This window comes from Echiichthys vipera (assembly GCF_963691815.1).
Source record: "Echiichthys vipera genome assembly, chromosome: 7".
Classification (NCBI taxonomy): Eukaryota; Metazoa; Chordata; class Actinopteri; order Perciformes; family Trachinidae; genus Echiichthys; species Echiichthys vipera.
The window spans coordinates 1,305,390-1,317,889 of NC_139832.1; the positions used below are offsets into that span (position 1 = coordinate 1,305,390).

Consider the following 12,500-nt stretch of genomic DNA (forward strand, 5'->3'; position numbering starts at 1 on the left):
ACACAGGTTAAAAAGTGTAATATCCTGACTGATTATACATCAAATAATCCATCAAGACGAAGAAATCCAGGAGAGATGCTAACAGCCGGACGTGGCTAACAGTGGTTAGCTCGGGGCAGTACGGTGAAGGCATTCAAAGGTCTTTTTTAACCACTAATGCTGCTGAAAATAACAGCAAACCTCTGCAGCAGCATGAGAAGAGTCCCTACACACACAACAAAGCAGTAACAATGAAGAGTCTCAATATGAACCGAGCTTTCTGCTGAGGCTTGTATCATTGTAAAACAGTCTTTTTTTAATAAACTAAGAGGTTTGGAGCCCTGAGCTAATCAGTGTTAGCCACGTCTGGCTGCTAGCATCTAAGGTGATCGATGGAAAAAACTGTGTTGACGGCTTTTATGATGTGAATTCCTGCTGAAAAAGACCACAGGATGCAAACACGCTGGAGTGACACTTAAATGTGGAGGTGAAGTGCTCTCACCAGGCCCTTTCTCCGTGAACACCACCCTGGACTGTGTGGAGATGTTGGATCCGCTGATGAGCAGCTCTGCTCCTCCGTCCACGGAGCAGCTGGCCGGGCTGAAGCTCTCCACCTGGGGAAGCTCCTGGCCCGAGCGCTGGGCTGAAACACAACATAAGGCATTTAAACGTGTCTGTGGCGTCTCCATGCTACACGGCACACGAAGGGAGCACTCCCACTGTGCCTCCGTCCCGTGCCCCAGCACGTGTCACGGCTAAAGTCTGGTTCCTTTGACCAGTGTGAGTGCAACCGTACCACGTCTAGGAGCGGCACGCTTGCCGTCCACGGCCCGTTTGTGAGAGGTGGGCTTTAGTAAAGCACGTTTGCACATGTACGAGCACGAGCGTGCGCACGTGTACGAGCACGAGGCCTACGGCGGTTCTGAGGTCATTTCCTGTGCGCCTGTTGGGACGTAGAAAAAAGAAGGAGGGACCATGCGCGGACATTTCAAACAATGGCGGTGAAAGGTTCACGTTGGTGTGATGCGGAGGTGGAGTGTTTACTGCAGATTTGGTCGATGAAAAGATTCAAAAACAGTCGACAAGACGCACAAAAACTCCGAGGTCTACGGAAAGATCTGGAAACAAAGCCACGCATCGCCATGACGTCATCAATGCGTGTGACGTGTTACGGCGTGATGACGTATAGGCAGCAAGAAGCATTCTCCGAGGCCCAGGTAGTGTGAGTACAAACGGGCCTGGAGGGGGGGACAAGGACCCTAAAGCACGGGGCACGGGACGGAGGCACAGTGGGAAGGCGACCTGACTGCACGTTTACTTTGAGACAGAGGAAAAAAGCCCTTCACTGATTCTGATCTGTGTTTGTTAGAAGCAACATCCTCTGAGTTTCCTCTTCTGCTCGTCTGACTGTTAATCTGTCATGTGTCTTTTCACGCTCTGCTGCTGACGTCGCTCTGAACCACAAACACTGAGATGCATTTCTATCACGACTCACAGCACTCCACGGGGTTAGACGTCGTCTGCAGCCACAGCATCCGTCCGTCGGGCTGAGGGACGGCGACCCTGAACACGACTCGCACCCTGGTGTTCTTCCTCCCGATGTCCATCTCTCCTTTCTTCAGCTCGATGTCGGCGTTACGCAGCTTCAGGATGCCGGCGCAGTCGATGCTGTTTATCAAGATACACACATAAGAAACAAAGACACTACGATGAATCTGACGACTACAAAACGTCAGAAAACTGTGAAAAACACGAGTCATTGTTCTTAAAGTCGTCCGCAAATGTCTGGATTTGTCCACAGCTCAAAGACGTTCAGTTTACCGTCACAGCGGAGGAAAGAAACCAGAACATATTCACATTTAAGAAGCTGATATCAGCAAAATCTGACTTTCTTTCTTAAAAAAAGTGATTCAAACGGATGAAACGATTATGAAAATAGTTGTACATTTACTTCCTTTAATACCTAAAAGTCTGCTCTGCGCTCTCGGTGTCTCTGCACCGTAAGACGGGGAACGAGTGGAGCAGCACTTTCTTTCTATTTACCGTATTCTCCGCACTATAGGAGCACCTAAAAACCTTCACATGTCTCTAAAGCCGACAGTGCTCCTTATATATGGACCAATATTGAGCCACAACAGGTCTCCAACTACGGTGAGCAGCCGCCGACTCTATTTTCCCCGTAGAAGAAGTAACGCGCGGTGCATGTTGAGATATACGACTGTGTGAAGCGTGCCGTTTCATTTCCATGTGTGTGTTTGTGTAAAGAGCCCAAAATGGCTCCTGTTAAGAGACACGCTTACGACGCAGAGTTTACACTCAAGGCCATTAGTCACGCAGGAGAACACGGGAATAGAGCAGCAGCCAGAGAGTTGAACATGAACCAATCAATGGTGCCGAAGTGGAGGAAGCAACAAGACGACCTGCGCCGAGTAAAGAAGACTAAACAGAGTTTAGAGGGAACAGAGGGAGACGGCTGCAGCTGGAGGACAAACTCCAACAGTGGGTTGTTGAACAGAGAGCAGCAAGTAGAAGAGTCCGTACGATCACTGTTCCACTGAAGGCAACAGCGCTAGCACGCTAACTTAGCATCAATGAGTTTAGAGGAGGTCCTTAACGTAACCCCAGCCTCCACTGTAGCGTCTGTTCTATGCTCCTTATAATGTGGGGCGCCTTATAGTGCGGAGAATACGGTAATTATACATATATAAAGTATAGTTGTGACATCACAACTGTACAGGAAGTCCTGACCGCTCGTTTGAAGACACAGTTTCTGAATACAGGCTGAGTCTCGTCTCATCTTCAGCCGCTTATCCGGGGTCGGGTCACGTGGGCAGCAGCTCCAGCAGGGGACCCCAAACTTCCCTTTATATTTATACAGCACCTCTGTTGCTACTGCTTATACTGTTGTTGTTGTTGTTGTTGTTCCAGTGACAGCATCGGCTCACAGACAGGAAACATACCTGGCAGACATGTTGTTCTCTGGGAGAAGAGGGACCTCCAGGACTTTGGTGCCCCCCATAATCTTCTCCTGGCAGGTGGTGGTGACCGTCTTCCCTGTCACGCGGTGGACCTGGTAGAAGGAATGAGGCCGGAGGTAGCGGTCGTCCGAAGTGCCGATGAACAACAGCAGACTGAGCGGCTTCTCACTGTATCCCGTCAACTGTGGACACAAGATTCAATGATATGGAAACATAAAATGGCTAAAAATAGATGAAACACCACCACAAAAAGATGCAAAATGACTAAAAATAGATGCAAAACCACCACAAAAAGATGCAAAATGACTAAAAATAGATGCAAAACCACCACAAAAAGATGCAAAATGACTAAAAATAGATGCAAAACCACCACAAAAAGATGCAAAATGACTAAAAAAAGATGCAAAACCAGCACAAAAAGATACAAAATGGCATGACAGAGATGGGGAGTTTGGTTTCATGGCTGTGTGAAATGAAAGCGTGACGTCAGGTTCGATTCCCCGGAGAGATCGTGTGCTTCTCTGCTTCCTGTGTCTGAACACATGTTGCAGCAGGAAGCTCCTCTGGCTTCAGCCGCCTGAGAATGTGACACCCAGAATAGCTCCGCCGGTGTCCGTTACATACGAGGCCTTGATGGAGCTTTACTTTCCTCCGCCTGCCTCACAACATCAGCAAAACACCGCGTCACTCCGCCCGCTCTGATTCTGGAGGATGAGCTCACATCTATAAAACGCTTCCAGAGCCCAGGGAGACGCACTTCATCTCCGTCCGACCCAAACGACATTCGATTTAGACTAAATGACATGAACCAGAGAGAAAAGTAGAGAATCTTGACACTTTAGAGACTGGACTCTGTTGATTATTTCAGCACTAAAAATCCCAGATAAATGAACTATTATGGGTTTAATTAGGGTTTGATTTGCTTGTTTTCATATTTAATGCAAAAACAGACCCTGAACTTTATATCACCACTACATCACTTTATTTAGTGGTACTGTAACTTACTGCTGCTACACTTCACTGTGCCATACAATCACTTAGTTCTGTGGGAAATGCTGCTACATTTATAACACTGTTATCACTTATCGCTCCTTCTCACTTATTTAGTTTATTTAGTTTGTACTTATTTTATTTCATTATGCTGCTAAACTGCACGCTGCGTATTGTTGTATATTGTACAAACCTGCGTTTAACCACGATGTCTGTTGCACTCTGTCACATTTAGTTATTGTTTGATTTATTTTATTTTAGCTTTATTTTGATTTGATTGATGTTTTTATGCTTATTGTCACTCTGATCCTTTCATCTTTGTATTGAAACTGTTGCACAATCATTTCCCTCGGGATAAATGAAGATCCTTGAATCTTGAATCTTGAAACGCCTCCGTCAGAGCGTTTCTTGACGTAACGTCTGCTGCTTTAATGTTGGTGTTTTACCTCAAAAGTAATTTCCTTCCCAAATAAATGAGCAAACTGTCGCATTTCCACTGACGTTAAAACGTGACAACAGACGTCAGAATGACACTTAAGACGATACGACGAACATTAAAAAACCTGATCTTACACAATTTAAGAGTAATGCAGAATCTAATGACGTCCGGAGAATCAGGTGCGTCTTGGCGTAAATCACACTCAGCTTTCCTCCAGGGCTCCAGTGTGTTAGGGCGCACTCCCACTGTGCCTCCGTCCCGTGCCCGAGCACGTGTCACGGCTAAAGTCTGGTTCCTTTGACCAGTGTGATGCAACCGTACCACGTCTAGGAGCGGCACGCTTGCTGTCCACGGCCCGTTTGGGAGAGGTGGGCTTTAGTAAAGCACGTTTGCACGTGTACGAGCACGAGCGTGCGCACGTGTACGAGCACGAGGCCTACGGCGGTTCTGAGGTCATTTCCTGTGCGCCTGTTGGGACGTAGAAAAAAGAAGGAGGGACCATGCACGGACATTTCAAACAATGGCGGTGAAAGGTTCACGTTGGTGTGATGCGGAGGTGGAGTGTTTACTGCAGATTTGGTCGATGAAAAGATTCAAAAACAGTCGACAAGACGCACAAAAACTCAGAGGTCTACGGAAAGATCTGGAAACAAAGCCACGCATCGCCATGACGTCATCAATGCGTGTGACGTGTTACGGCGTGATGACGTATAGGCAGCAAGAAGCATTCTCCGAGGCCCAGGTAGAGTGAGTACAAACGGGCCTGGAGGGGGGGACAAGGACCCTAAAGCACGGGGCACGGGACGGAGGCACAGTGGGAGGGCGCCCTTACTAAGAAGTGAGGACTCACCTTGATGACAGGATGTCCTGCAGTCGCTGCCTTGATGGACCCTCGGCTGCCCTCCGTCTCATAATGAGCCCGGTGGTAGGACTTGGGCTGGACCTCCACTTTGAGCTCACACTGGTCGAAGTGGCTGGGCAGAGGCCAGTCCAGAGGGGGCGGCGACGAGGTCCTGAACACGACACAACAGACACACAATGATCCTTAAAGCGCCCAAATAACTTTCCTCTCACGACAGTGCGAGGACGTTTAAAGGGAAGACATCTGGGGAGCTCTCATGTCTGCACAGTAAATATGAAGCCGTTCCGCTTAGCTTAGCATAAAGACTGCTAACAGGGTGAAACAGCTAGCATGGTTCGGTCCTTCAGCCTCTGATCCTGGATCAGGTCTCAGGGGCAGCAGCTCCAGCAGGGGACCCCAAACTTCCCTTTCCCGGGCCACATTAACCAGCTCTAACTGGGGGATCCTGAGGCGTTCCCAGGCCAGTGTGGAGATCTAATCTCTCCACCTGGTCCTGGGTCTTCCCCGAGGCCTCCTCCCAGCTGGACGTGCCTGGAACACCTCCCTAGGGAGGCGCCCATATGTGTCGGACTACTTCTTTCTTGGGCCGGGAGCTGAAGCTACTGGTCAGAGAGCCATGCTAACTGTTTCCAGTCGTTGTGCTAAGCTAAGCTAACAGGCTTCATGCTGTAGCATTGTACTGAACCAGCAGATACGAGTAAATCTTCTTCTAAAGTTTTTACTAGATAAAGAAAAAGCAACTGCCACACACGACAAATGAGCAAATGCAAAATCAGAAAACAGTAAAAGTGCAGTTTTCACGCCGCCCACCTGAACAGAGGAGGGTTCCCAGGTTTGGGTTTGCTCCAGCTGAAGTGGGAGGGCACCTGCAGGAAGAGATCAGCCAGGCCGCCCTGTTCGCGCCCCTCCTCCCCGGGAGAGTCCAGGTAGGGCTCCAGCCCCGGGTCTCCTTGCTGAGCCAGGAGGCCCAGCTGGGTCCCCGACGTCCTCCTGGTCTTGGACGGGACGTCCAGCTCCTGGTAGCTGGACATCAGCAGGGGCCCCAGGGGGCCAGCGGGGCTTCCCACCCAGGTGTCGTCCGTCAGGCTGCCCCGCGGAGAGGCCCCCGGCGTGGGGCTGGGGGAGTGGTGAGGGGAGGGCGAGCGGGCGTGGGGGTCGGCGCTGGAGTGGCGCCTTTTCCCACAGGGCGAGGTCGGTCTGGAGGACGGCCTGAGGAAGAGGTGCGGCAGGGGTTAGCAGGATTTTACCAGCGCTGGATCAAGATTCGTGTTCAATAATTAATAATTATAATTAAATAATACAAAAATAAAAGTTGACTTTGTTTCGTCTAAATGAAGCACAAATGTTAAATCCATCAAAACGTCTCAAGATATTAAATCTTTACTGTTAAAGCTTCAAAACAACGTCACATCTGCAGAAACACGACCCACTTACTGTTGGGTTTAGATATTATACGTATTCTTTATTCTATATGAGGATTCACCGTGACGTCACAACAATAATAAACGTTGTTCCGGGTGAAAAAGCCGAAGCGTTCTCCGATGGCACCACGAGTAACCACGTCATCTGACCGGGGCAACGCCACCGAGAAAACAGAGTGGGGGCTTGAATTACTGGTGATCGCCAGTAGAATTTATTTACACACTTTCTAAGAGTCTCCGAGGTAAATTTCATATTTGATGAACGTTTCTGTGTCAGATTATTAAAATAAAGTGACGTTGATGAGAGAAAGCAGTCAGAACGTTTGGGCGACGCTCAGCCTGAGCGGCTCAGGTGCTGCTTTACATTCAACATGGAAATGAAGAAGACTTTACGCTTTATTTTGGAGCTGTTAAAGCATGGGCTTTTATTGTGAAGGACTGAAGTTTGGTCCTGGATGTTTTGACAACATTGATGGGCTTTTATTGTGAAGGACTGAAGTTTGATCCTGGATGTTTGGACAACATTGATGGGCTTTTATTGTGAAGGACTGAAGTTTGATCCTGGATGTTTGGACAACATTGATGGGCTTTTATTGTGAAGGACTGAAGTTTGGTCCTGGATGTTTGGACAACATTGATGGACTTTTATTGTGAAGGACTGAAGTTTGGTCCTGGATGTTTGGACAACATTGATGGACTTTTATTGTGAAGGACTGAAGTTTGATCCTGGATGTTTAGACAACATTGATGGGCTTTTATTGTGAAGGACTGAAGTAAGGAAACATTGATGGACCTTTATTGTGAAGGGCTGAAGTTTGGTCCTGGATGTTTGGACGACATTGATGGGCTTTTAATGTGAAGGACTGAAGTTTGGTCCTGGATGTTTAGACAACATTGATGGGCTTTTATTGTGAAGGACTGAAGTTTGATCCTGGATGTTTAGACAACATTGATGGGCTTTTATTGTGAAGGACTGAAGTAAGGAAACATTGATGGACCTTTATTGTGAAGGACTGAAGTTTGGTCCTGGATGTTTGGACAACATTGATGGACTTTTATTGTGAAGGACGAGCAGCTCCAGTGTTTACGGAGAGGAGATCTAAAGGGTTAGCATGCGGCTAATTCAGCGTGTTAGTGTGTTAGCGTCCTTTTGAGCGCTCTGGTTAAAACAAAGCTAAAGCTGTTATTGTCGTCTGTCAGGCTCTGACTGCATTGTTTTTGTTTTTTAGCCTGAAAGACGAAACCCAGGGAAAAAACCGACCCCGGTGAAATCCCCCTGAGGCGACCCAGCTCAGAGTCCTGATGAGACCCTGTGAACCCTGATGTACCTGGAGGTGGGCCGGCGGTTCAGCCAGCTCTCCTCGGTGACGCTGGTGCGAGGGGAGTGGCAGGGCGACTGGCGGGGCGACTGATGAGGCGACAGCGCCGGACTGAAGGCTGAAGGATGTTGGTATTTCTGTTGCCATAGCTCCACCCCGAAGGCGCCCCCGCCACAGCCCGGGGACCCCTGAGGTGACCCGAGGGGGGACCCTAGGGCGAGGCGGGCGGCGTCGCGCAGCTCCCCCTCCACGTCGTCGTAGACGTGAGAGAAGGACTCGCAGGAGGAGAGGTCGGACATCCAGCTCCTGGAGGACAGGCTGCTGCAGGGGCTCGGGCAGAGCGCCGGGTCCCGGTAGCAGGGGTCCAGGGGCAGGTAGAGCTGTCCTCTGGACCAGGACGCCTCGGCGTAACCCCCCTCTGCGCCGCCCGCTGCCAAAACCTCCTGGCCACCACCCAGCTCCACATGATTGTTGGGTGCGATGGAGGTTATTTGGATACTCGGGCAGTCGAAGGTTCTGGGGTTCCCCTGGGCGCCGTACTGGGGCCCCTGGGACTGGTAGCCGACGGGCTGGTAGGGGAAACACGGAGGGTGAATCTGCAGCTCCTGGTTGACGAGCTGCTCGGCCAGAGTCTGAGAGGAGGAGGGAGGAGTCCTCACACTGAGGTCTGGACCTGTGATGAGGACAAGAGAGATGAACACACATGTAAATCAGACGTGGGATCATTTGCATCGTAAACACGCCGGAGTCTGGTTTCGCCTCCGCGCTGCAGCTGCCAGTTAACTAATCAGCTAAACTGTGTTTGTTCAGATCTCCCTCAGCATCAACACACGACTGAACATCAACATCTCTGTGTTACAACAGAGACGCTGCATTTGTGTGAAGTAAACAGCTTCCTGCAGAGGGACCTCAGAGGGATCCCAGCTGACATCGGGCGTGAGGCGGGGTCCACCCTGGACAGGACGCCAGTCTATCACAGGACACATAGAGACGAACAGAGACAGACAACCATTCACACCTACGGGTGATTTAGAGTCATCAATGAACCCAACACCTGCACGTCTTTGGACTGTGGGAGGAAACCGGAGAACCCGGAGAAAACCCACGCACACACGGGGACAACATGCAAACTCCACACAGAAGGGCCCCAGCTGGGATTCAAACCAGGAACCTTCTCGCTGTGAGGCGACAGAGCTAACCACCACACCACACCACCGTGTCGCCCTTAGTTGATTCATGGGTTTGTTAATTCTCTAGTGTCTGATCCTTAGGGCGCAGTCCCACTGTGCCTCCGTCCCGTGCCCGAGCTTGTGTCACGGCTAAAGTCTGGTTCCTTTGACCAGTGTGAGTGCAACCGTACCACGTCTAGGAGCGGCACACTTGCCGTCCACGGCCCGTTTGGGAGAGGTGGGCTTTAGTAAAGCACGTTTGCACGTGTACGAGCACGAGCGTGCGCACGTGTACGAGCACGAGGCCTACGGCGGTTCTGGGGTCATTTCCTGTGCGCCTGTTGGGACGTAGAAAAAAGAAGGAGGGACCATGCGCGGACATTTCAAACAATGGCGGTGAAAGGTTCACGTTGGTGTGATGCGGAGGTGGAGTGTTTACTGCAGATTTGGTCGATGAAAAGATTCAAAAACAGTCGACAAGACGCACAAAAACTCCGAGGTCTACGGAAAGATCTGGAAACAAAGCCACGCATCGCCATGACGTCATCAATGCGTGTGACGTGTTACGGCGTGATGACGTATAGGCAGCAAGAAGCATTCTCCGAGGCCCAGGTAGTGTGAGTACAAACGGGCCTGGAGGGGGGGACAAGGACCCTAAAGCACGGGGCACAGGACGGAGGCACAGTGGGATGACGCCACTGAAAAAATTTAATTTCCCCGTTGTGGGACTAATAAAGGAATTCTTCTTCTTCTCTTGACGTCTCAGTGTGACCGTGGGATAATTTGCATTAATCCCAAACACACTGTGGTACATATATATATATATACATATATAAGGAGCAGCGGACAATAAGGCGCACTGTCGGCCTTTGAGACATGTGAAGGTTTTTAGGTGCTCCTATAGTGCGGAGAATACGGTAGTTTTCTAAGAATCTAAAAGGTAAATTTCATATTAGTGCATGAACAGGTAAGAAAGTCCCTGCAAACACACGTTTTACTCCAAACCAAACGTATATAGATGTCGATATTTCAGTGATTTATGATTCATATTTCCACCATAACTCAAAATAAAGTAAGTTAAAGTAAATAAAATAAACTCTAAATGGCTCCAACAATCATTAAAGTTGTTTTTTTTTAATGCAGAAAAGATAAATATTAAATTAGGAGCTTTTCTTACACTGATTAAAATTCATATTTACTTCTAATTCTGAATTATTACACAACAAATTATTGGTCAATTCACTGAAAACCTCATTTGATTTATTAAAAAATAAAATAATCACTAGTTTAAACCCTGTTTCTTTGCAATAATTGTTTGAACAGGACTTATTATTGGTATAAAATAAGAAATATTTCATATCTTTGTGTCATAAAACATAATTAAACTAAAATAAAGGTTTAGCTTTAATAAGATAATTAACTGTAACGTAATAAAGCCTCTCAGCGACTCTCAGAGGCTGATTTCTCCACGTCTTCACCTCCTGAAACACGTTAAAATGCACCTAAAGTCACCAGCAGCTGGACATGTCACATCCACCACAGCCACACCGCACCACTTCCTGTGAACAGTTTCAAAGTAAAAGCCTGTAGGCCCCAACAAAGCCACCGTACACGTCAGGGACCAACGAGGAGAGCTGGAACCATCAGTCCACTCGTCAAACTGTTAATAACTTAATATTTGATGAGTAATTCATTAATATTTATGAATTAAAGCATCTCTTTGGGTTTTAAATGTGCAGATTAGAAAGAACAAGCTGTTTCAAAGTGGGTTTCTAACACATTTCCCAGAGGTTCTCTATGGGGTTTGGATCTGGACCCAAAGTTAACTTCTTTACGCACTTTGGTTCAGTCGTTCCAGTCAGACGCCCAACGTGTTTCCCATCCGACACAAATACACTGAACGATGTCGTGTCATGGTTTGGAGGGGGTTGCATTGGACGTGTGGGGGACGGTGAAGGCATTCAAAGGTCTTTTTTAACCACTAATGCTGCTGAAAATAACAGCAAACCTCTGCAGCAGCATGAGAAGAGTCCCTACACACACAACAGAGCGTCATCAGCGTAGTTAGTGAAGCCAGAGTTTATTAAAGAGTGTTTTAAAGACTTACCCACTGGCCCCTGTACCAGCTCCTCTCATAGTAAAGTCCATTACAGGGGAAGGAGCCCATTGGTGCTTTGTTGTGTGTGTAGGGACTCTTCTCATGCTGCTGCAGAGGTTTGCTGTTATCACATTGTCATGTCATGTTTTATTTTGAAGGCCGAAGCGGCGTTTTGAAATACTAACTCATGATTTTTGAGATATTAATTTTAGATATTATTATTTTGTCTTGTTAATGTGTTGTAAGCTTGTACACTTCACATACTAGACATTTACTGTAAATTGTGATATGAAAATAAAGGGAAAAAAAAGAAATTCGGTTTCCTGTTGTCATATCGTGTTTTATTTTGAAGGCCACAGCTTTGTTTTGAAATACTAACTCATGATTTTTGAGATATTAACATTATTTTTTAAATACTAATACTTATTTTTCTGCTACAGTGAATGTGAACGGCATCAGCTGACAGGAAGTTAACCTAGCTGTTGCCTAGCAACGGAATTCCAGTCAAAAAGGTTTTTTAATTTATTTTACGAAATAATGTCGTTCAATAAAATGTTATTTCTAGTGCCAAATCATAACTAAAGTCATCTCAGGACACTTTACAGAGCAGGTAAAGAGTAAACAGACTTATTTATGATTTACAGAGACACAACTATGCGCTTTAAATGTCAACCACTCTGATTATTTTAGTTTATTTTAACTTCATAATGTTTAGTAAATGTGTAAACTTCAAATACTGGACATTAATGGTAAATTGTGATTTTAAAAATAAAGAAAAAAAGTAGAAATTCGGTTTCCTGTTGTCATGTATTTTATTTTGAAGGCCGCGACGGTGTAACCGGTGTAACCGCCGCTCTCGCGCGTTAACTGACGTCACTTGACCAACGGTTAACTAACGTCTCCAAACTGTGACAAAGTGACACGAAGTGACGGAGTGATCCGTTACCTGCCGCCGGTCCGCCGTCCTCCTCGAACATCCGCCTGAAGTCCAGCTCCTCGGCGTACTTCACCGCGGACATCGAACCTGTGTGTCGGGTTAAAACTGACCTGCCTCGCTCACTTCCATCCGACCGAGAGCCCAACTCTGTTTTCAACTCAACACGTCGACTAATTCCTCGACTAAAAGTTGTTAACCGACGCCGACTCGGTCCACGGACACGCCATTGTTGAGTAAAGTTGTTGTGTTCGCGGTTCTTCTTCGGTTCGGGCGAGTTTGACTCTGCTCCAGGTTGATCCCCCTGCTGC

The 12,500-nt window shown here is 47.7% G+C and overlaps 1 protein-coding gene across 1 annotated transcript in view; it reads right to left on the minus strand.

Moving 5' to 3' along the window:
* The window catches only part of LOC310949921 (nuclear factor of activated T-cells, cytoplasmic 3-like), a 23,220-nt gene that overhangs the window by 10,702 nt on the left and 18 nt on the right, over nt 1-12,500 (minus strand). The window contains exons 1-7 of the mRNA XM_083917536.1: nt 12,202-12,500; nt 7,998-8,661; nt 6,059-6,457; nt 5,237-5,399; nt 2,940-3,139; nt 1,475-1,647; nt 482-622 (exon numbers count right to left, since the gene is read on the minus strand). The exon at nt 12,202-12,500 is cut by the window's right edge and continues 18 nt beyond it. Coding sequence (XP_083773662.1) covers nt 482-622; nt 1,475-1,647; nt 2,940-3,139; nt 5,237-5,399; nt 6,059-6,457; nt 7,998-8,661; nt 12,202-12,274 — 1,813 coding nt within the window. The 5' untranslated portion in view covers nt 12,275-12,500. The remainder of the gene's footprint in view (nt 1-481; nt 623-1,474; nt 1,648-2,939; nt 3,140-5,236; nt 5,400-6,058; nt 6,458-7,997; nt 8,662-12,201) is intronic.